At 39.7% G+C, this 21,347-nt stretch overlaps 3 protein-coding genes across 3 annotated transcripts; 1 reads left to right on the top strand and 2 right to left on the bottom strand.

The window, feature by feature from the left end:
* Positions 1-899: 899 nt before the first annotated feature.
* rb1 (retinoblastoma 1) lies at positions 900-20,608 on the top strand. Its single transcript, XM_063487629.1, has 27 exons — positions 900-1,114; positions 1,585-1,705; positions 2,651-2,754; positions 3,192-3,326; positions 3,426-3,464; positions 3,609-3,658; positions 3,901-4,011; positions 4,172-4,317; positions 4,398-4,475; positions 5,103-5,212; positions 5,305-5,382; positions 5,680-5,767; positions 5,861-5,977; positions 6,067-6,123; positions 6,402-6,433; positions 6,585-6,661; positions 6,817-7,037; positions 13,930-14,045; positions 14,393-14,535; positions 14,891-15,036; positions 15,153-15,257; positions 15,367-15,480; positions 15,584-15,732; positions 15,870-15,900; positions 16,136-16,278; positions 17,940-17,986; positions 18,305-20,608. The coding sequence occupies exons 1-27, from the start codon at positions 1,005-1,007 to the stop codon at positions 18,373-18,375; spliced, it is 2,739 nt and encodes a 912-aa protein (XP_063343699.1). The 5' UTR covers positions 900-1,004; the 3' UTR covers positions 18,376-20,608.
* LOC134637164 (lysophosphatidic acid receptor 6-like) lies at positions 7,547-8,539 on the bottom strand. The gene has a single exon (XM_063487528.1). It carries the CDS (start codon positions 8,537-8,539, stop codon positions 7,547-7,549), a length of 993 nt encoding a protein of 330 aa, XP_063343598.1.
* Positions 11,279-12,352, bottom strand: LOC134637247 (lysophosphatidic acid receptor 6-like). Its single transcript, XM_063487630.1, has one exon. It carries the CDS (start codon positions 12,350-12,352, stop codon positions 11,279-11,281), a length of 1,074 nt encoding a protein of 357 aa, XP_063343700.1.
* Positions 20,609-21,347: the final 739 nt, after the last annotated feature.

Here is a 21,347-nt window from a genome sequence, read left to right as displayed (position 1 = left end):
CCACATGAAAGTAGGATGCTACTAATAGACAGTAGAGGTGATCGAGGGTCCTCTAACTAGGTAATGTGCACCAAAAGCTTGCAGCACAAGTTACTTGTGAATTTTTGCCACCAGAGGGCAACGATTGCACACTTAGAGGTGAAGTTTTACACACTAACAGAGCTGCCAAATAAACATGTACAGGTGTGCGATAATTTAAACTTGTCACCCGCGAGATAAAAACCAGGTGAACGGGATAATAATGGTCATCTACCTGCATTTAATGACCTCTACCGGGAAGCCTTAACATCGTTGTTTTTCTTGTTTTTACATATTACTTTAATCTAACATGTATTATTGCAGAGGCACAACCTCCACTCCCGAAATAGTGCAGCCTGTAAGTGCCACATAAACTAATTGAGGAACACGACATGAGTAAATAAATCCTTCCGATAATAAGCAGAAGGTTTCCACATGTTGTGGGTTGCAGGTGTATATAAAGAGGCTATATTACTATTTCTGTTCCAAGCGCGTTGGAGGTCGAACAGGATGTTGCGTAGACTTTTTTTCCCGCGTTTTCCAGTCCTCGGGTTGGGTTAGTTCGTTTGCGGTTTGTCACGTGATCCCGGCGTAACGCTACATCGGTATGTTTGCAATGACAGACCTCTTGCCTATGTGTGAGAAGTTATAAATCGGTTGTTTGACAGAGGTTCTGACAAAACAGAGTTTAAACAGAGACAGACGATCGCAAAAACACAGATGAACACAGTCGTGTGCACAGGTTTTTGAGCACTAACCGCCGAGTACTCGTAACACCATTGCAGCGTCGCCAACGGCGCTTCACCGCGCAGTACGTTGATACAAAACGAGCATCCACAGATCTACAGTTGCAGGAAGTCACTGAGGTTTTGTTGTCACGGAACTCTTGAAGTGGGATTTACACTTAGTAAACAATATCAGTCGGCTTTAAAACATATTCGAGTTTTATCTGTTAATTATTGGCCGTTACGTAACCGGATACTAAGATGCCGCCTAAAAAACGCAATTCTGGGACGACACAGAGCAAAGAGATGAAACCCACTGCTGAAAATGCCTCTCCAGAGAAGAAGGAGAGTCCCGAGTTATCTCTTAAAAAGTAAGAGAAGTAATGATCATCTCTCCGTCAAGCCACAGTAGCTTCAGTTTGTGGCTTTGGAAAATTAAAAAAAAAAGTTGACATTGTAGACAGATATTTTGGTCTTTCCCCCAGCTACGTTTATCTTGCTCGCTAGCTTGTGCGACTAAACGTCAGGCTGATCTGTTAGCTGTGTCCACCGGGCTAATAACAGCGAGTTTAAAAGCATGTTTAGCCCCACACAACTGGTCAAAGAGTGTAACTATTAAGTAATGAATGAAACTTGAAATGTAGCCTGGGTATGGCTCTCAAACACAGCCTGTGTTTGAGAGCTATACCCTACCTACTATACCCTGTACCCTGCTCAGACTCTGACTGGCAGTCAGAGTACTTCACAAGACAAGACCGTTGTCTTGAATGCAGTTGTTTTGATTTCCTGAAACCTTATTCGTGTTTTTCGTGGTTGCTAACCTCTGGTCTCCATCTTTTAGGCACGGAGACAAGGATGCTGAGTTTGTGACTTTGTGCAAGAGCCTTCATGTGACTGACCCTGTATGTGATCGAGCCTGGATGCTGTGGAAAACCGTTCAGGAGTCCGTGGATGAAGCTGCTGTACGTATTTGCACATACTGTAGTTCAGTAGTTCCACTCTACATTTATAATACTGCAATCCTGTCGCCTGTCCTGGAAAAAGCATGAGTGGAAATCGATCATTTAAATTCCTTATCTTATACAGCAACAAATTAGAACAGTATTTGGCCCAAAGCAATACATATTGCAGGATGGAATGGTGGTGCAGTGGTTATCACTGTCACCTCACAGCAAAACAAATCCAGGCTGTATGTTCTTCTGTTTCTGGTTGGGTTCTCACTGGGGTCAGAACAGAAACACAGTCAGTTTGGTGATTCTAAACTGATTGACTTTATGCGTTAGCCCTGTGGCCTGTCAAGGGTGTTTAAATATAGTATAACCCTCGCACACTGTCCAGTTCAGCATTATTTTTATTCATTAATAACAGTTTAGTCCATATGACCTTTCTCAAGTATAGAGAAACCAGGGTGTATCCAATCTGTCCTGCAAATCAGAGCTGCTACAACATTGTTGAAAGACATCCAAAAAGAAGACAAGAAAAGAAAAATCCACAAACATGGCAAATCACAAGCTGTGGGAAGAAGACAACACAAAGTTAGTGATAGGCATGTAAATGCATAGGGAGTGAAAGAAAGTACAATTTGTACTGTTTGGGCCATAAACCATTTAAAAGCCCTTTATGTAAGTTTTCTTTTTCCAGTACTGAGTCCAATTTTAAATCAAAGCTTACACACAGTATCCACTGTGCCTTATTGGTGAAATGGGATATTAGGAGACTAAGTATTTTTGCCTTTTAATCAGTAGCCAGGTACAGTCCAAAAAATAATCATTTAAAAAGTACTGTAAGAAATAAAGTGGAATAGCTTTATAATCCCCTTAAAAACAGTTGCTCTTCCATTCTTAACAAAAGGCGAAAAGGTGTGACACGAGCATCATCTAACATTGTTCTTTGTCATTTGGTTTCAGGACAGTCAGAAGAAGCTTTGGGGTGCTTGTCTGTTTGTGACTGTGACAGACATGGATGCCACCTGTTTCACCTTGACCCAGGTTCTGAAAGCAGTCTGTCTGAAGTAAGCGCTTGCTATGTTTTCTTGACAAAACATAACCACACAGTCCAACTGTTGGCATGAGATATTGGTGAATGTGAAATTTTGTTGGGTAGCTGATGACTTCAGCCTTGCTTGAGTATTAGCTGCTGGGATTTTCATTCTTTGGAAATAGGAAACTTTTTTTTAGCCGATGTTTTTCCTCAGCAAAAACAGAACTTTATTTGGGATTGCTCTTTGAAATAAAGTAGAAAAACTACAGGCTGTGTAAGAACATTAAACATGCTACTACTCCAGCTGTAGATAGATCTTTGTGTGTTCTCCCTTTGATGGATGGAAAAGCAGTCCAGGTATAGGCTCCAGGTCCATTGTTCATCTCTCAGTTGGATAGTTTGTGAAACAGATTGATGGACGAATGGATGGAAGTTACTTGGATGCTAATTCCATCTTTTCTTTTGTAGCGTCAAACAGTTTATAGATCTGGTGAGGAAGTTGGATGTGAACTTGGATACGATAAGCACCAAGGTGAACTCTGCACTGTCACGGCTGGACAAGAAGTATGATGTGATGCTGGCTCTTTACCAGAGGTTTGAGAAGTAAGTGATCATACAAATAGATTGCATTGGATTAATGTAAAAATGTTTGTAGTTTAAGTGTAAATGAAAAAAATAAAATGTAAATTTGTTCTGTTTCAGAACTTGCAAGAAAATTTTCAATCTGACGTCTGATGGGAAGTAAGTTACAAACTTCTAAATGTGGGAAATGTGTTGGTGACGTTGATTATGTTATAATCTTTATTGTCTTGTGTGTTAGCGGTTTTGCACTTGTTATGAAAGATTGATGCTGTTGCGTGACTAATTTGGTGTATCATTTTCAAGGGAGCGGGAAACCGTGCGGACTTGCTGGACGATGTTTCTGTTGGCCAAAGGTCAGTTAAGCTTATGAATACATTAACAACAACAAGAACAAGTAGAATCAAGCTGTTAACACACGTTATGGAATTGTTTTCATGCCTCTGTGTCATCTTCTTTTCACCCTTCCTTCCTCCTTCGTGCTCAGCTGCAGATATCAATTGAATTGGAAAATCATGGTTTAAGTTTTGTTGTTTTAAGAAGGCATCGGAATTGTTGTGACGATGCGTCTCATGTGTTGCATCTGTGCTGTGTGCAGGAAGGGCCTTACAGATGGAGGATGACCTGGTCATATCATTTCAGCTGCTTCTTTGTACTCTGGAGTTAATCACCAAGCGCTGCTCTCCTGACCTTCTGCAGCCTCTTTACAGTAAGCTTCAGTAGCATTTAATTTACACGTTCTTTGTTTTTAATGTTTTTATGACTTCAGATTGTACAATAAGTAAATGTGAAGTCAAATAATTACAATTTTTTGTCATGAAAGTTTGGTTTAAAGCTCCTTGAGCTTTTATTTATTTATTTATTCTCAGAATCAGCCATCAGCAAAATTCAGAGCCCTCCAACACGAACATCTCGTCGCAACCAGAGCAAAACTAAATCCCGAGCTGTGGAGCCAGAGGTTGATGTACAGCTTCTCGAAACCTTATGCAAAGAGAATGAATGCAGTGCAGAAGAGGTGTGAACACTTAAAAAAAAATCTCATAGTCCTACTGGACAAACACAACTCAAAATATATTTATGTGGATTTATTTGCAGGTGAAGAATGTATACCAAACCAGTTTCATGGCTTTCTTAGAGTCGATGGATCTTTCAAGAAGCCCAGATTTTCCTCAGGTAGGACGTCATTGTCAGAACACCTGCTCCACTGTTTGGTTTTATTCTGACTAACTGCACTTGGAGTTTCCAGTCATTATCTCTTCCTGCCCGCTTCTGCCGCTGTAGAGCGTTTGAGCAAATGGCAGGTGTTGGTTGCGCTATTTGCTGCCTATATGTGTTTGTTTTCACGTATATCATGTTGGGTAAATGTGCACTCAAGCAGGAGGTCCTTTGTAGTGTGTCACTATAATGCAGAGGCAGGTATAAAAACAAGAGACAGGATGCTACTGTTTGCTGACAGTGGTACACTCATCTAAACGACTATAGTGGACACGGTGACGGGCAGATGGTTTGCATTTTTGCTTAAGTGTCTTGAAAATAAATAACATACAAATGTCACCATGATAAGCTATCATCAAAAGGCCTGGGTTACTCTGGGAAAAAACAAAGATTTCGATGAGTTTTTGGTGCTGGTTATTGCTTTGCCTGTTGTCTGGTCCAGGTGTAGAATAAGCAAAGCTTTGCCTTCTTCCAATCAGCTGTAGTCTGAATCTGAAACCTTTTAAATATTAGTTTTGATTGAGAGCTGTGTCTGTTGGCTTCTGCCTGACCGCGCGTTACTTTTTGCTGTGACTTTCAACCCAGGTGAATGATGTCGACCAACAATATGAAGAACACTACCTCAAGAGCAGAGACATTGACGGACGAATGTTTTTCAATGGAGACGAGACTGTTCTTGCACCTAAAGTCGAGATGTAATCCCTTTTTTCTTCAGCGTACAGTGTTTAGATGTTGAGTTCTTAAAATAACTTAAAGAAGATGTCCAATAATCTTCTCCTGCATTCAGATCACAAGTGGAGAGAACACCAAAGAAGAACCTGTCAGATGAAGATGGATTACTCGTCCCTCCTCAGACACCCATCAGGTGGGCACCTAGCAGTTCCTCACTGACTGTATCTATCATTCTTTGTCTAGAGGGAAAGGACAGAGGTCTCATGTTTGCTTCTGCAGTATCGTTTTTTTTTTTTTTTTTTAAACACTGTTTAGCTACTCAGCTCTCAATATGTACATTTGTGCATTTCTGTAATGACTGTTTATTTCCTTTTAAGTTGCCAGCAATTTAAATGACATCTGTAAGATGCAGATTATAAGCTTACTTGATTAAAAAGGACCTTATCAGTCCTTGTCTGATTTTTTTTTTTCTTTTCTAATCTCCCATCAGAGCTGCCATGACCTCCATTCAGCTGCTGAGGGGTGATCTCACTTCCAGTGGGGACCAGCCATCTGCTAATTTGGTTACATATTTCAAAGTGGGTCTTTAGACGTTTTGCCTCTAATTAAAAGATAAAACTGCAGATTTTCAAACATACCTTTCTCTCTCCCTCTCGCTATCCCTTCATCAGCATTGCACAGTGGATCCGACACAGGATGTGCAGAAGCGCTTGGAGACGCTTGGACAGGTGTTCAGTCAAAGATTCGGTCAGGCGGTCGGCCCACGCTGCGTAGTGTACGGCAGGCAGGTATGAAGACGAAAAGGAGGAACAATGGCAACATGTTGTCCCTCATATTCTTTTGTTTTTATCTGAATTGAGTTGCTTTTCTCTTTCAGAGATTCACCCTCGGTGTCAGACTGTATTACAGAGTTATGGAGGAAATGCTGAAATCGGTACAGTTTTTTTTTCTTTCTTTTTTTTAAACTGTTGGGTGAAGAGAATTTTACTGTTTTGTTTTGGATGTTTACCTTTAAGTTCAAATCTATCTGATAAGATTTATAGACATCAGTCACCAAATTATTATCCAAGAGTTTTCTTTTTTCTTTCTTTCCTCCTATTTAAACTTTTATCAATGAAAAAATAAATCCCACTCTAGGAAGAAAATACTTTTGGTAAATCTTAACGTTAAGGTCTAATTTTTTTGGGTGGGTTTTTTTTTTTTTTTCTGTAGGAAGAGAAGCGCCTGTCTGTGCAAAATTTCAGGTATGTTTTTTTTTCTCCACTTTTATCGGAATAGTGGGAATTATGACTCTAATGCATGTTGGTGCATTGGAATTGCATGCATGCTTTCTATTGTTTTGACACACACTGATGCTTTCTTCCATGGAGCTGAGTCATTTGATTTCCTTTCCAGTAAACTCCTGAATGACTCCACGTTCCACACATCGCTTTTGGCTTGTGCTTTGGAGGTAGTCATGGCAACATATGGAGGCATGTCCTATAACTTTCTTATAAATGAATAATAATATAGCTCTTTATGAAGTATTATGTATTTTTTTGTCATCTGTTATCGGTAATTAAATAAAGTTTTACACATCTTTTATGTGTGACCAATTCTAATGTTGTTCTTTGCTCCACATGATTAGAGAGCAGTTTCAAAAATGGAGGGTACAGCCATGGAGGAGCCGACTCAGCCGAAACAGATGTGTGTTTCCCCTGGATACTAAATGTGTTCAACCTGACCGCCTTTGATTTCTATAAAGTTATCGAGAGCTTTATCAAGGCCGACCCCACGCTAAGCAAAGAGATCGTCAAACATCTGGAGACCTGCGAGAACCTCATCATGGAGAGACTTGCATGGAGGACGGTCAGTTTGATCTTTCATTGCTATTAGACTAGGATGCCAATAATAATCACAGCATTTCACAGAGATTGATGTATACATGACATAGAGACTCTTTGGATATCAATCATTTAGGATTTATTGGCCCAAAGGAAGCAGATTGTTGTCACTGTTTAAGAGTCACTTAAATAATAATAATAATAACAATAAGAATAATAAAAGGAGATTCTACATAAATCCTGCATTGACTACTGATCTCATTCCATGTCAGCATTTCACAAACATACGAAGCTGCTTTGCCAAAAATAATAATTAATGATTTCACAGTGCTTCTTTACTCTGACTGCTCCACAAGTGGGGCACACACACGAAAACTGAAAGATTACACTTTTAACATACACAAAGGTGTTTACGGTTTCACTATAATGGAAGAAAATAAAAGTATAGGTAACAGGATACTTCTTGTAAATTGACGGAAGTACAGTAAAGCAATCTAATGCTTTTGTTAATAAAGAGGTCTTACAGTACTTGTGTCACCGGCTACCACTGCCTCCACTACTGGGCACCTCCCTGTGCACCAGGCTGCTGGAGAAATAGTAGATGAGTGGGTTGAGGCAGCAGTTGAAACTGGCTAAGGAAAGGACCACAGGATGCATAGCCTTGGTTGCCTTGGCCAGGCCACAATGTGGCAACAGCTTCACGTGTGTGAGCGTATATCCCAGCAGGTTGATGTGATAGGGGAGAAAGCACAGGAGAAACACACCCAGCACTGAGTAAATAACCCTTAGAGTGTGCAGATGGCCGTGGCGGTTGCTGCGGCAGCGGTGTCTCAGCTTGCTAAGGACACTCAGCACCCGGCAGTAGCTGTAGAGGAGTACAAGAGTGGGCAGCAGAAATGACCCCAGGGCTATGCCCAGGAATAGCAGGATAAGGGTGCGATGGTGTCGTGAGGACGGATCCAGCAGACAGGCCTTGTTCTGGTGAGAAGCCGCTAACCGCAGCGCAGGCAGACACACACTGAGCCCCAGAACCAGGCACCAGATCCCTCCGCTCACCACCCGTGCGGCACGCAACCTGCGTAGTGTCGATGCCAGGGGGTGCACTACAGCAAAGTAACGGTCCACAGCAATGCACACCAGGAAGAAGATGCCACCATACAGGCTGATGTATTTGAGAGTGAATGTGATCTGGCAGTAAGCTGGCCCAAGAGTCCAACTGGAGGTGTCCTCTGTCTTGGAGGACAAGGCTTGAGCCTTTTGGTGGTAGTAGTAGATTCTCAGAGGTAGAGAGATGACAAAAAACAAGTCAGTCGTCGATAGACTGGCCATGTAAATGGCCGTGCTGTTCATGGTACAGGGAGACAGACACAGTCTGCGCAGAACCAGGCTGTTGGTGGCCACCCCCAGCAGGAAGATGACACTGTAGGATACTTTGTAGAAGGTGAAGCGGTAGCTTATATCCACAGTACAGTTAGACAAAAGTGAGACTGGCTTGGCTGTCAAGTCAGTCATATTCCACTGCTCCATGTCTCAAAATGATTTGACCACTTCCAGCACGTCAAATTGTTATGGTCTTATATCTGGAGGAGGGTTAGATCGGTTGAAGAGGGCATATGTGACGAAAGATCTGGTGGAGCAGTTAAACGTGTAGTAAGTTAAAACTTAATCAAACAAAACATCTTTTTTTTTTAAATTGAAATGCAAATTTGCTGAGATGACATGAATACACTTCCGTATATATTCTGCTCTGTTATATAGAAAACAAATGAATTTTGCCAATAAATTTTTACCTGCAGCTTCCTGCTTGTAAAGAAACAAAGCAAACATTTGGTGTCATTACATGCATAAAGCTAATCGAAAAAGCACTTAACTGATGTATTTCATTACATTGACAGATTAAATACACATTTACCAGAGCCCATAAAATCAGTCTTTTTTTTTTTTAATTGAGATTTTATAATTGAACTAAGTTTGCACTGCATAGGCAATCAGGTAAGCATTTTTCCGGTTGTAAAGGCAGAGTCTGATTATAGCTTTTTACAATTGTTTGTTGTGTGTGATCATGATTAAAGTTTATCTTTTTTTTCTTGCCAGCTCATCTGTAATGTAGGTCATTAACTTTTCAGTCACAAAATGAGCATCAATAGAAGAATTAAAAACAAAATCTTTCTAATATCTAAAAACTAACTTTAATTCTAATTTGGAAATAACTTTTCAAAATTAAAATAGGTGACAAATTCTCTTTCTCATAGCATTATTATTAAGACAGATGTTTTTAATTCTATGACCTGTCAGATTTAAAATAGAGGACCCCATCTTTAAATCTGTGTGGATATTACAAATTTTTCTGTAAAAGTTTGAGCTATTAATATGCTTAATTTAGAAAAAGATTGTACTTAATTTTACAGTTGCCACAACCAAAGAGAATATTTAAAGGTAGAATTTAATCACTCACCAGTAGCAGGATGGGAGCATTGTCAGTGCGATTAAAGGTATTTTTCCAGTCAGCTGGTGTTTAACCGTGTCTAGCTTGTCAGGATGCTGCAGTTGGGAATCTGCCGCTGACTGAAGCAGTTCACACCTAGACACCGACAGGTCAGGGTCTCTCTCTCTCTCTAGCCCTCTGTCGTGTTCTTCTGCTCCCACCCTTTTCTGCTCACATACCCTCTAATTTATAGCTGACTGATTACTTTTAATGACCTTTTTTAGAAGGATACAAGAGTTCTAATCTCTAGTTCAGCCTACAGGTTGTCAGATGTCAACTTAAAATTTTTTTCATTGACCTGAAATTTGTCAGATTAACTTTCGTTTTCTTTGTAGGCTTTCTGGTAGGATCAGTGTTTACAACACCTTGTTAGGAACATACGTGAGTGATTAGAGTTAATCATAAACTGTAGCTCATAAAGTAAAAGCAATAATTTACTGAAACAAGGGGCTGTAAGCAGTAGTGCAACTTGCATGTCAGTTCTCGAACACATAAAAATTAAAAATCCCTGTGAGTGCATACAAAGTTTTATTATTTGTATTTGTAATATGTTCTTGTGCTGTAATGTGCAGAACTTTTCTTATGGTTTGTATAAAATTTGTTTTTCTTTTTGGGAAGTTGATCAGCATACAATGATCTGACCAAATACTGCTCTACAAAAACCCCCTCTAGGCTGTTTTATTATCCCTTTTCCCTCAAGAGGCAAGTTGTTTCTTGCCTGCTTTAGTTTTACAGCCCTTTCTCATCATTGCTGGTGAGGTGATGAGTCTAACCGTGTCAGTACAGACCCTGAGGCTGTCGACAGGTATGCGCAGTGTTCAGTCTTGCATCACACAGCTTGTCACAAGCATGGAAGAAATATGCACATCGTTGCTATGAGACTTATGTTTTCACACAGTGTGAGCCTGGATCCGGTCTAAATTAGTTTTTCTGGATTTCCAACAAATTTTAGGAACTTGGAAAATCTATATTGTGTGTGGGTTGAGTTTTTTACGGTTCCAGTGTTGTTGTATATGCAGAAATGATGACATTTTGATCCACTTTTGTTTTTCTAAAGACCATCAGTTTTGTTGGAACACTTTTAATTTATTACCAACACATGTAATGAAACAATTTAAAACTTTATAAATGTATTGTGCACTCAGGGGCCAACCAGAATATTTGCATCTGTATTGTTAGTACACATATGACTAACCAGTCTAGAGGACTTATTTAGCTGGGAACAGTGAAATGGAAAAAAAATTCTTCCAAGATAGTGCCAAGTATTTCACAACCTACCGCTTGATCAAACAAGTATTGAATTCCATACACAACACTTCAAAATGTTAAAAAAATATTTAATTCACTTTCAGAATGGGAATCAAAGCTTTTATAGAACATGATTCTCTAAAAACTTCTTAAAAACCTCAATACACATAAAACAAATACTTGAAAACCGTACAGGGCAGTAGATGTAACGAGTTGTAATACTGGTTCAGCACTGTCAAATTAGGGTTTTTCTTAAAGGAGAGTCTTCTCTGTGAAAGAAGTTCTTTTTTGTGCAAAAGCCTACACACCTATTTTAAAATGCTTTGTGTCAGTGCCTATTGTTGACTGAATCATTGTCTTCCGGTCTAAAGTCTCTGCTGTGTCCAATAGGTGAGCCGGACTCCCTAGTTACCATTTTGTTTATGTTGTTTTTCCAAGGCACTCTGCTTTCACCCATGTCCTCTGATTTAAATCAAGTTTTGTCAGCCATACTCGCTTAAGTCAAATTTGTAGCTCACATTACCAAGCTGTCTTTAGACCGTGGACTCATTGTCAAATATTTTGGGTCTCAGACTCTTCAGCGTCGAACTCTTGAGCGTTGAACTTGGGCTGCTTTGCGAGCTGTCCATCTGTAGTCTTTCGAATAGCCTGGCACCATTTTGCCAAGCTGAAGACTTTCGTTTAATGGAGCTTTGAATGGCCTCTGAAGTGAAGTAGTAGACAACTGGATCAAAGCAGCAGTTGGTCACCGCTATGCACAGAGCGATGGGGTAGATGGTTCTTACAACATGTTCTGCAAAGCATCCCTTTAGGATTTTGGAGCGGACCAAGGTGTAGAAGATGAGATTCACATTGTAGGGAATGAAACAGAAGCAGAAGATGAGCAAATGCACAAAGACCATCCTCAGGATTTTTGTTTTGTTGAGGTTTCCTCCGCGGCTGATGGTTTTGGGGTTCCTCAATGTCCTTAGCACCATGACAGAGCAGAACACATTCAACATCAGTGGGATAAGGAAGCCCGCAGTCTCAATAAACATCACCACCCACGAAAGCTCAGCCTTCCATTGTTTTTTTGAGTAGTTTTCAAAGCAAAAATGTGGCGTTGAGTTTACCGAACCCGAGTTGGTATTGTTCGGTGAAGTGGTGTCCAAAAAGGCCCCAGTGGTTATACCTCCAGAGAGAATGATCACCCAAACTGTAAGGCAGGCCAGCTTGGCATTTTTCCTCGTACGAATTGTTTGGGACCGAAATGGATACACAATTGCCAGAAAACGATCGACACTGATGCAGGTGAGGAAGAGGATGCTGCCGTACATGTTGGTGTAGAATAGGGCCACGGAGATCTTACAGAGCGCACTTCCAAAGAGCCAGTCACGTCTGATGAAGTACACAATCCGAAAAGGCAGGCTGAGGACAAAGAGAGAGTCCGAAACCACGAGGTTCATCATATATGTCGTGGTCTCGTTCCGTATCTTCAGCGTACAGCCAAAAATGTACACAGCCACCGCGTTGAAGGCAAGTCCAACTACAAACACCATGGAGAAAACCGAGGCGTAGAGATTATACTTGAAGTCGTCACTCTTGTTGCAGTCCGTGCTGTTATCCATCTTTAAACCAGAGTGTACACTTACAGTGAAAACAGTGAAAAGGTTCTCCTTACTCACAGTCGGTGTTCGTTATGCCATGAAATAAGGTAGGTATACAGCAGCTCCTTGATATACCATCCAAAGTCCTTTCCATCTACTTGTCCTGCTGTGGCAGCTGTCCTGTATGTGCAGCGATGGTCATTTAAGTGGAGCTTTCATTGTTTTCAGTCGTCCTCACAAGAGAAATGTATTAAAAGAGAAGAGTCGTGCTTTTCCAGTTGTCTCGTTCTTCTCTGTGTTGTTGAAGTCCCAAAGGCACGTGCTGATCGTCACTCTGCTCCTGCTGGATTGTAAATCAGAAACCTCACAGCAGCCTGAATGGCAGAGCCTCTGACACAGGGAACAGAGCAGGCTGTCGAACCATTGGGAGGAGCCACCGCTGGGGCCAAAGTCCTCCCATTCAAATGTCTTTCATTTGCTTTTGCAAATAAAAAGCATTTGAATAATGGAACAATAAGATGTGTTCTGTAATTTTCACATTTCAGTAAGATAAGTTTTAGTAAGTTTTTTGTTGTGTGTGTGTGAGATTGTCCTTGCTGCCATAGGGGTCTTTTCATCATCTTCCCGAAACATCAACGCATTTATCAGGAGATTTTCTTATTTGTTTAATAGCACAGTGCATATTTTTGTCTTTCAGTGCTCTTACTAGTGTCATTTAGAGTATTTTAAATTTAAAAAAAAAAAAAATAAGAGCATGACTCCCCTGTAGGTGGATGTATTATGTAGTGTTGCAATGACTTTGTTACGACCTGATAATCAACTGTGAGGATAGATAACTGCTGATAGATGTCAGCGAATGCTCTTATCCAAATGTACTTTTGAAATGTTGGTGGTGTAAGCGGGGTGTGGCAGGCATGATGCATGAATGTACCATAAGCCATACTTACAAGTCCATACTTGCAGTTACTGTGGGAGCTGCTGAGTTGTAAACCACTCCTCACTTCCCTGTATGAGCTCATATCAGTTTGCTTTTTTATTGGTGTGAAGGTTGCGTGCTGAGATTCACATGCAACCTTCACTTTCATTGTCTTTTCATCTTGATTTAGAATTGTGCATGTTAACATAGATTTAGCTTTTTTTGGTATTTAGAGAAAATGTATTTTTAATTTGAAGTTACTATTTGTTTAATGAGCTTAACGAGTCAGTGAAATGCATTCCGAGTCGGACAGGATACTGTAGGGTGTGTGCTTGGGTCAACATAAAATGAGGAACAGATTTATAATACATGTATAGATTTGACTTATCAGTTGGCTGTTTTGCAAGGGAAATTTCACATGTAAAATACCTCTAACATCATTTCTGCACATGTCTTCTGCTTAATATTCCAGGAAAAAAACAAAAAGGAACTAATTGCCTGATTAAGACATGATATCCAACCTAACAGGATTATTATATTACATTATTATGTTGCCAAATGAAATAATTTCTTTTTGCACCTTTTTAAAATTCCTGCTTGAATGAAAGGAAAATGAAAGTCGTGATTGACAGGATATAAATGGAAATGGTTAAATATAAAGTAAATGTTTGTGTCTCTGCAGGGCTCCCCACTGTTTGAGCTTCTGAAACAGGAACATGAGAGCGGAGCAGCAGAGCAGGTGGAAACCCCAGCTAATTTCAGTCAACCGCTGCAGCACAACCACACCGCAGCCGACCTGTAAGTCATCCCACGGCTTTCGATCAGTTTCTTTTGATTTTGAAACCTTTTTACAACAGTTGTGAAACGACTGTGACTAATCAAAACAGCACAGCCTTGATGAATACGTCATAGATGAGCAGATAAGCATCAGTAATATTTTGTTAAATTCCACAGCACCCCCCCCCCCCCCCCCCCACTCCTCCTCTCTCTCTCTGTCTTTCTTTGATTTTTATTATTTTTTTTAGCTTTGAGGAAGATGAGGAAGAGCTTTCTTTTGTTTTACCCGTCCATTTAAGGTTCGTGGTTAGGGGAATGTTTCATGTTTATTGACATATGAAACTGGTTCCTGTGCTCTTCCCGCACAGATATTTGTCCCCCATGCGCCCAGGCCTGCGTGTATTACCTCCTGAGTCCAGCTCTCAAACTTCCTCTCAGCCTGCCTCACAGCCAACCAGCCAACCTCCACGACCCCTGAAGTCCAACTCTCTCAGCCTCTTCTATAAAAAATGTAAGTCACTGGTAGAGTTTGCACTAGTCAAAAATAATTGAGAATGCTGGATAAATGATAATAGTCCTGCCTAGTAATAAAGTAATCTTTTAAAGTAGTAATGTTGTGATGGATGGAGTAAATAATGGGAAAATAACAAGTTAATAGGAGAAAATATTAATGCAATTGTATGAAATAACATTGTTTGATATTTTCTTTAAAGTATTGCACACACAGTCAGGTGTCCCCACATGTTCATTAAACAATATTTTTATTCTTATATTATTATTGTTACATTTTTATTAAGATAAAAGAGGTTCCATTCATTATTCTATCACACTAGACGCTCTATTTCTCTGGTTGTGTTTCTCTGTAGTGTACCGTTTGGCCTATACAAGGCTGAAGATGCTCTGCTCCTACCTGCTGTCCTCCCACCCTGAGTTTGAGCCCATAATATGGACTCTGTTCCAGCACACTCTGCAGCACGAGTACGAGCTGATGAGAGACCGTCACCTCGATCAGGTAAGCTGGAAATATGTTGCTCTCACTATTTGTTTCTGTCCCTCGTCTCCTGTTATTGCCCTCCTCCACTTTTCTTATTTATTTTTCTCTCCTAAATACGTTGTATGTTCCTGTAGTTGATGATGTCTGCCATGTATGCCATATGTAAAGTGAAGAGCGTTGATCTGCGCTTCAAGACCATTGTCACAGCATACAAAAACATGGCCAACACCAGCCAAGAGGTAAAACAGCCTGTTACAGTTTCCATAAAAACTCACTGAGTCGGCTGAAGTTTTGCTGATGTAATCGAGTTTCATGTAGAACTGTAACAAAACACTTTGAATGTTGCAGACCTTCAAGCACGTGTTGATCACTGATGGCCACTACGACTCCATCATTGTCTTCTACAACCAAGTGTTTATGCAGAAGCTGAAAACAAACATCCTGCAGTATGCTTCTACCAGGGTGAGCTACATCTGCAGTTGTCATTGGCAACGGTGGGGTTTTAATGCATATATATTAAAAAAAAAGTATTTCTACAAATTTCTGCTGCTGTTTTCTTTTCTAGCCTCCGACACTCTCGCCAATCCCACAAATACCCTGCAGCCCCTACAAGTTCCCTAATTCGCCTCTGCGTGTGCCCGGTAGCAACAATGTCTACATCTCTCCTCTGAAAAGCGCACGCATGTCTCCCGGTATCATGACCCCTCGATCCAAGTAAGTCCTGCATAATATTCATTGTCAAATAATTTTTGACAACGCTACTCGTGAACTATAATTATATTATAGAATGATTTTAAATGAAGGCCTGTTTGTTTTGTACAATGCTCATTGGGGTTTTTTTGCCCTTGCAGAATGCTGGTATCGATCGGCGAATCATTTGGGGTATGTTCATCTTTAGTTTGCTCTGTAGACCCAGAGAGTTGATGCTGTTCATCTGGTTGCTTGGTCTGGATGTACAAAATCAACTTTCTGGTATTTTCTTACTTGGATTATCAAGCATGCATCAAAACATTTTGCTCTGTAGTGTAACAAAGGGCTGGTTTGATCTCTCAGCAGCTGCAGTGCCAGTTATTTGTTTCCTCACTCACTCTTACTTCTGTTTTGTCTTCATCTGCAGCCATCAAATCGCTTCCAGAAGATCAACCAGATGGTCAACAGCAGTGATCGATCCCTAAAGAGGACTCTGGATCATGGCTCCACACCAAAGCCTCTGAAGAGGTTACGATTTGATGTGGACGGGCAAGATGAAGCTGACGGCAGGTTGGTCACAAATGGTGCTTGTGTGCCAGATTATATTACCAACCTGATTAGGATGACCAGGTCGCCGACTTAATGTGGGGCATCACAGCATTTTTGCACCATTTCCCCGTCTCATATGAGACATGATTTACTATTTTAATTGGCTGTAGTTTTCATAAGTCAAAACATCACTCTCACCAAAATCACAAGAGTCAAAAATAGCCAACCAGTGGCTTCGTCTCTCTTAAAAGCCAAAGATGATTAGCTGACAGAACAGCAGCTGAAATAACAGTTTACAATTACTGTGAAAGAAAGGGACTGCACATGTGTACAAAAATCAGAAAAAACATTTTTTAGCTTCCTTATATGTGTGAAAAGTTTATAAAATTGCATTCAGTTGCAGTAGCCTATAATTGTCCTTTGATAGATGTCAAACCTTTAAACAGTAAACTCTGTGTGTAGATTTTAGTTTTTCAGACTACCTCTCTGTGGGCTCATTATACCAACAGCACTACATCACAAAAGTGACATCATATATCTGCTGGTTTTCACCTCTCACTTTTTGTAACCTTGAACAGGTGCCACGGCTGATGGCACTTGTTTAACATGATTGTGTAATTAATTTTTAATTAATTATTTACTCTAGTCACCATTTTTGATGACTTCTCCCATACCAGTGCTGATGTGGAGGTTTTGTCTCAGTGGCGACATCTATTATTACGTAGAACACTGCAGCGAGTACTCGTAAATGGTGACGTCACTGTTTGACCAGTGCAGCAAGTATAATGGGCCCATTATTGTCACACATTGTCCAACATCGTCCCACAAGAACACACTCTTTGACCTATATTAGGGGCCTACATTGCCTGCACCAGTGCAAAACCCTGTTTTGACTTTAAAGAACGAGTGTCAGGTTTTGCTCCAGAGGCACGGTGTCAGTTTTACAACTGAAAGGTGTAGGCTCAGTATTTTTTGTTGTTTCCCCTTCAGACTTCTAAATTTTGGGAGCATGATATAGCATAAGTTTGACCACAGTGGTGCAGTAGTTAAAACTGTTGCCTCATAGTGAAAATGTGCTGTGTTCAAATTCCCTTTGCTGTATGCGGCCTGTCTGTGTTTGTTTGCTTGCTTGTTCTTCCTCCCTTGAGTGAGTTCTCGCAGTACTCCAGCTTCTTCATGGGAGAAGGAATAATTGCTCATCATGTTGTGTTACTGGCACAAACCTGCTGTGCAAGTGCTTTTTGCCTGGCGTGCGAGACTTGTTCGCTTCTCGCACGCATTAAAACACAGACATATAGTTACATTTATTGTATTCTTCCTTTATATCCCTGCAAATAGTCAGATGGCAAAAACGGCTGTTCATAAAAAGCCAAACAAAAGACTAATACATATATTTCTTAGTCTTTTTCTTTATAAGCTGCATATTTATTGTTTAAGACAAAGTAATCAATTACAAGCGCTATTAGCATCACTTGATGAACACTTATTTACAGATATGCATGACAGCACATTCCAGTGTCCCCAAAGTGCCACAGCACTACTTAAAAACAACAACATACATTCGCCATTCATTTTGAGATCAGCTTCTACAATTAATATGTAAAATTTGTGTTTTCACTGTATGATTCTGGAGTATGAAGAACGATTTCATTAAAGCTTTCTTTATTTTGTCTAATTTACAGCAAATCTGGTGGAGATTCTACACTGATTCAGAAGCTTGCAGAGATGAGTAAGTATTTGTATCAATAAAAGGCTTCAGGGGCTAAAAAAACCCCATCAAGCTAAAAGTGTCTGTCAAAAACTACAGTTCCTCCAATCCCTACTTGAGGCTGTCTTCGAAAATGAGTAAATCCTTAGGACATTTTAACATTGAGTCTATATGTACATATAAAAATATAGAATATAGACCGGACCATATATGTGGACTGTTGATTCTTGAAAATCCAAATCCAGAAACCCTTTGTGTGACATCATGCTGGCTCCATCCATGTCATAGTCTGTAATTTAGCTATTTAGACTGGTTTTCATGACTGTTGTTTTCATGTAGGCTCCACTCGCAGTCGCATGCAGGAGCAAAAGATGAAGGAGGATGCTGAGTCGAGGATGGAAGAACTCTGAAATCTATTCAAGTGACCTGCACTGTTTGTCACAATGTGAACATTACTTTCTGTTCACACCTGAAGTGAAACACACCTGTTTTTTGTACATTTAAAAGTGCTATTTTATTTTTTATTTAACTTTGAGGAGACTTTTGTGAATATAGAGGATGTTCACCTTTTTTGTTGATGCTTTATCTCAGTGTTTTTAATGAATTAGGGTTGTGTCAGTGATTTTCATTAGAATTCAACTTGTTGGAGATTAAGTATGTTTGGTTTTAAGTATTTCAGTACTATTAGTTCCTCTTCACTCATGTTTTAAGTAGTCTGGATAGTTTCTGACACACACTGCTGGTTTTCTCCGCCTCCAGAACTTTTCACGTCTCAAGCATAATGTCACATTCAAGTGTTAAATCATGGTTACTCTGTAAAGAGGAGTAAATATCAGCCTCAAAGAGACAGCCGAATGTCTTTTAATGTAGTGTTTTTACTGTTAAAGTAATAATTTCAGTTGGCAGCGCACATAATGTCTTCTTAAGTTGGTGACATAAAATGAGTAGGAAAATTGAATTCGTTTTAAAAACATGTCGAGTTGCATTTACTGACATCCTGACAAGATTTCTGCACCACTACTTCTTTATCTGAGCCACAATTGTCATACGAACACAGTCAAACTAAACAAAAACAGTCATTTTCATGTTTTCATTGAACACACCGGCTGGAAAGGAACGCCTAACATCAGTAACTTGTTTAACACCAACAATCTTTACCAGATGTTTCTTGCTGCTTATGAGACAACTGTGAGAAAACTTAAACAACTCTCCCCAGCAAACCAGTTTTAATTCATCAGTGATTCTGTGATGTTGTCATTGCTTTGTATTATTTTGTTGCATGAGTCAGACACTCCTAGTTGAGGTCAGCTGCTGTCTTGACTTCTTTAGTAAAATTTCTTGGTATAAGTTTGAATTGTTACCTAAATTCTTCCAACAGAGCCTCACTGCAAAAAGGCAGCTACAAGCCATGATGATCCCTCCTCCATGCTTCACAGTCCAGATTTTTTTAAACAAAATATCTTCCTTGCATTTCTTTCCTCCAGATGTAGTTGTGTGCATTTTGCCAAAAGATTTAGAACATTGAACATTTAGAACACTAATTTAGATCATTGTCCCAAAGTGTCTCTTTCTTGAGAAGAGCAGACATTGTGTGGCTTGACTTATAGAAAGGGAAACCTTTACCCACACTTTCAATCACCTCAATAGTAACACCTCACAGTGTAGTTTTTGCACAAGTTGGTGGTGTCTATTCTGTGTGGTCAGTGAAAGCATGAGAAGTACAGTTGTTTTTGTATGTTTAGTGAAATATCTTTTGTCTATAATTTTGACATGGCTGAAGATCATACTATGCTTTATGAGTAATCTAAGGATAAAAATCCCACTAATTCAGGTGCAAGTTTTTATTTTCCCTATAGTTTCAGATGATTTCCCTTCGGTGTAATGTGTAGTTTTATGGTAACTTTTGCTTTCTTTTTTGGGGTGGTTAATAAATGCAAATAAAGGGGTTATTTGTCATGAGTTAAAGAACTATGTTTTCTATATAATTTATACAAATTAGATTGGCTGTTGTCATTTTTGCAAATGGGGATAGGAGAATTCTCAGAAAAGGAGGGAAAATGAAGACACTGTAACTAATTTTAAAGTGAAATGTGTTTTTATTGTACTGAAGTGTAGTACATACAGGTCACCACAGAGATCAGCCATGTGTTTTCATTCAGCATAGAGTAGCCAAAGGCGGTTTGCAGTGACCACCTGATAGAGTAAAGAGCACCATTGTGTGTTCTCATAATAGACTCCCACGTCCCTGTGAAGGTACGTGAGAGGACGTGTTATTGGGCAGTGCAGTTTTGGTTTGGTTTGCTTTGGCTGTGGGGAAAATAAGATTTTAGTACCATTTTGGAAATGTGTAGACATTTTTAATGAACCACAGAATATTTGTTACTTCTTGTTCAGCTTCATCTTGAAAGTTGTGTCTTAGATCTCCTCAGTGCTAACATGAAAGCTCAAATAGATTATAGTTTAGGGCATTTAGACCAAACCAGAACAGTCCCTTTTCTTCACCAAATTCAGCTGTAATTATGAACCAATAAATACTAAATCTTTGACCAAAAGAAAATCGACCTTGTGTTTATTCCTGTTCAACCAGAAGAACAGCAGTCTCAGTTATGAGCTCATCTTAAAGTCTACAGAGGGCGTTTTACTCCCTCTGCTGTTCAGAATTATGTTTGCAAGAAGCTGAAGTCAGTCCGGCTTCACTGTTAATCAGTGTGCCAGACTAGTCAAACTCTAACTTTCTAGCACTGTACACAAGTTTAACTACACATTTAATCCTTGGGATATCCTAATATAAGAAAAAGAAGTTCATCCTCAACAGTATGTCTCAGTCTTTTCTACGTGATAAAGAAATCCTCTTGTAGCCAAGGATATAAAAGTGTTTTCTCTGTGCTGCTTAATTCTAACAACCATTTTACATCATGGATAACTACACATTAAAACTTGTTTGACCATCATTTAAACATAGCACATACTTTCTTTTACGAGTGTGGTACCATCAGCTGCTTGGTAGACATTTTTGTAGTAAAGGGATGTATTTCTGTTTCTAAAGTAAATGTAAACGAAATAACAAATTTGGACCAAAGCCATGAGCGCACACAGTGTAGTTGGTGCTATGAGTTTAGCAGCAATATACAGAGAATGCTGCCAAAATCACAGTGATTTTGAAAAATCTCTATAAACATGATCAGTGTAAAATCAAGGGAAACTTAACGTGTTTCAAGACAATAATAATAATATGCATTTTTAATGAATGGACAAAATCTGACTTCCAGGAAAAGAATTAAATCAGACCTGTGAAAATAATTTGTAAATGTTTAACTTGCAGCTCCTTGTTTTTCCCACTGCTCCTCACAGCTCCTCTGGGAGAAATGGTGACAGCTGCTGC

The sequence above is a fragment of the Pelmatolapia mariae genome, linkage group LG10_11 (genome assembly GCF_036321145.2).
Source record: "Pelmatolapia mariae isolate MD_Pm_ZW linkage group LG10_11, Pm_UMD_F_2, whole genome shotgun sequence".
NCBI classification, from domain to species: domain Eukaryota; kingdom Metazoa; phylum Chordata; class Actinopteri; order Cichliformes; family Cichlidae; genus Pelmatolapia; species Pelmatolapia mariae.
The sequence above is the reverse complement of the archived record's forward strand: the minus strand, read 5'-3'. Positions and strand labels throughout refer to the sequence as shown.

Coding starts and splice junctions, on each gene's coding strand:
- LOC134637164 (XM_063487528.1), bottom strand. CDS start 8,539: ATGGAGCAGTGGAATATGACTGACTTGACAGCCAAGCCAGTCTCACTT.
- LOC134637247 (XM_063487630.1), bottom strand. CDS start 12,352: ATGGATAACAGCACGGACTGCAACAAGAGTGACGACTTCAAGTATAAT.
- rb1 (XM_063487629.1), top strand. CDS start 1,005: ATGCCGCCTAAAAAACGCAATTCTGGGACGACACAGAGCAAAGAGATG. Junction 1,115..1,584: donor CCCGAGTTATCTCTTAAAAA/GTAAGAGAAGTA, acceptor TCCATCTTTTAG/GCACGGAGACAAGGATGCTG. Junction 3,659..3,900: donor GATGTTTCTGTTGGCCAAAG/GTCAGTTAAGCT, acceptor TGCTGTGTGCAG/GAAGGGCCTTACAGATGGAG.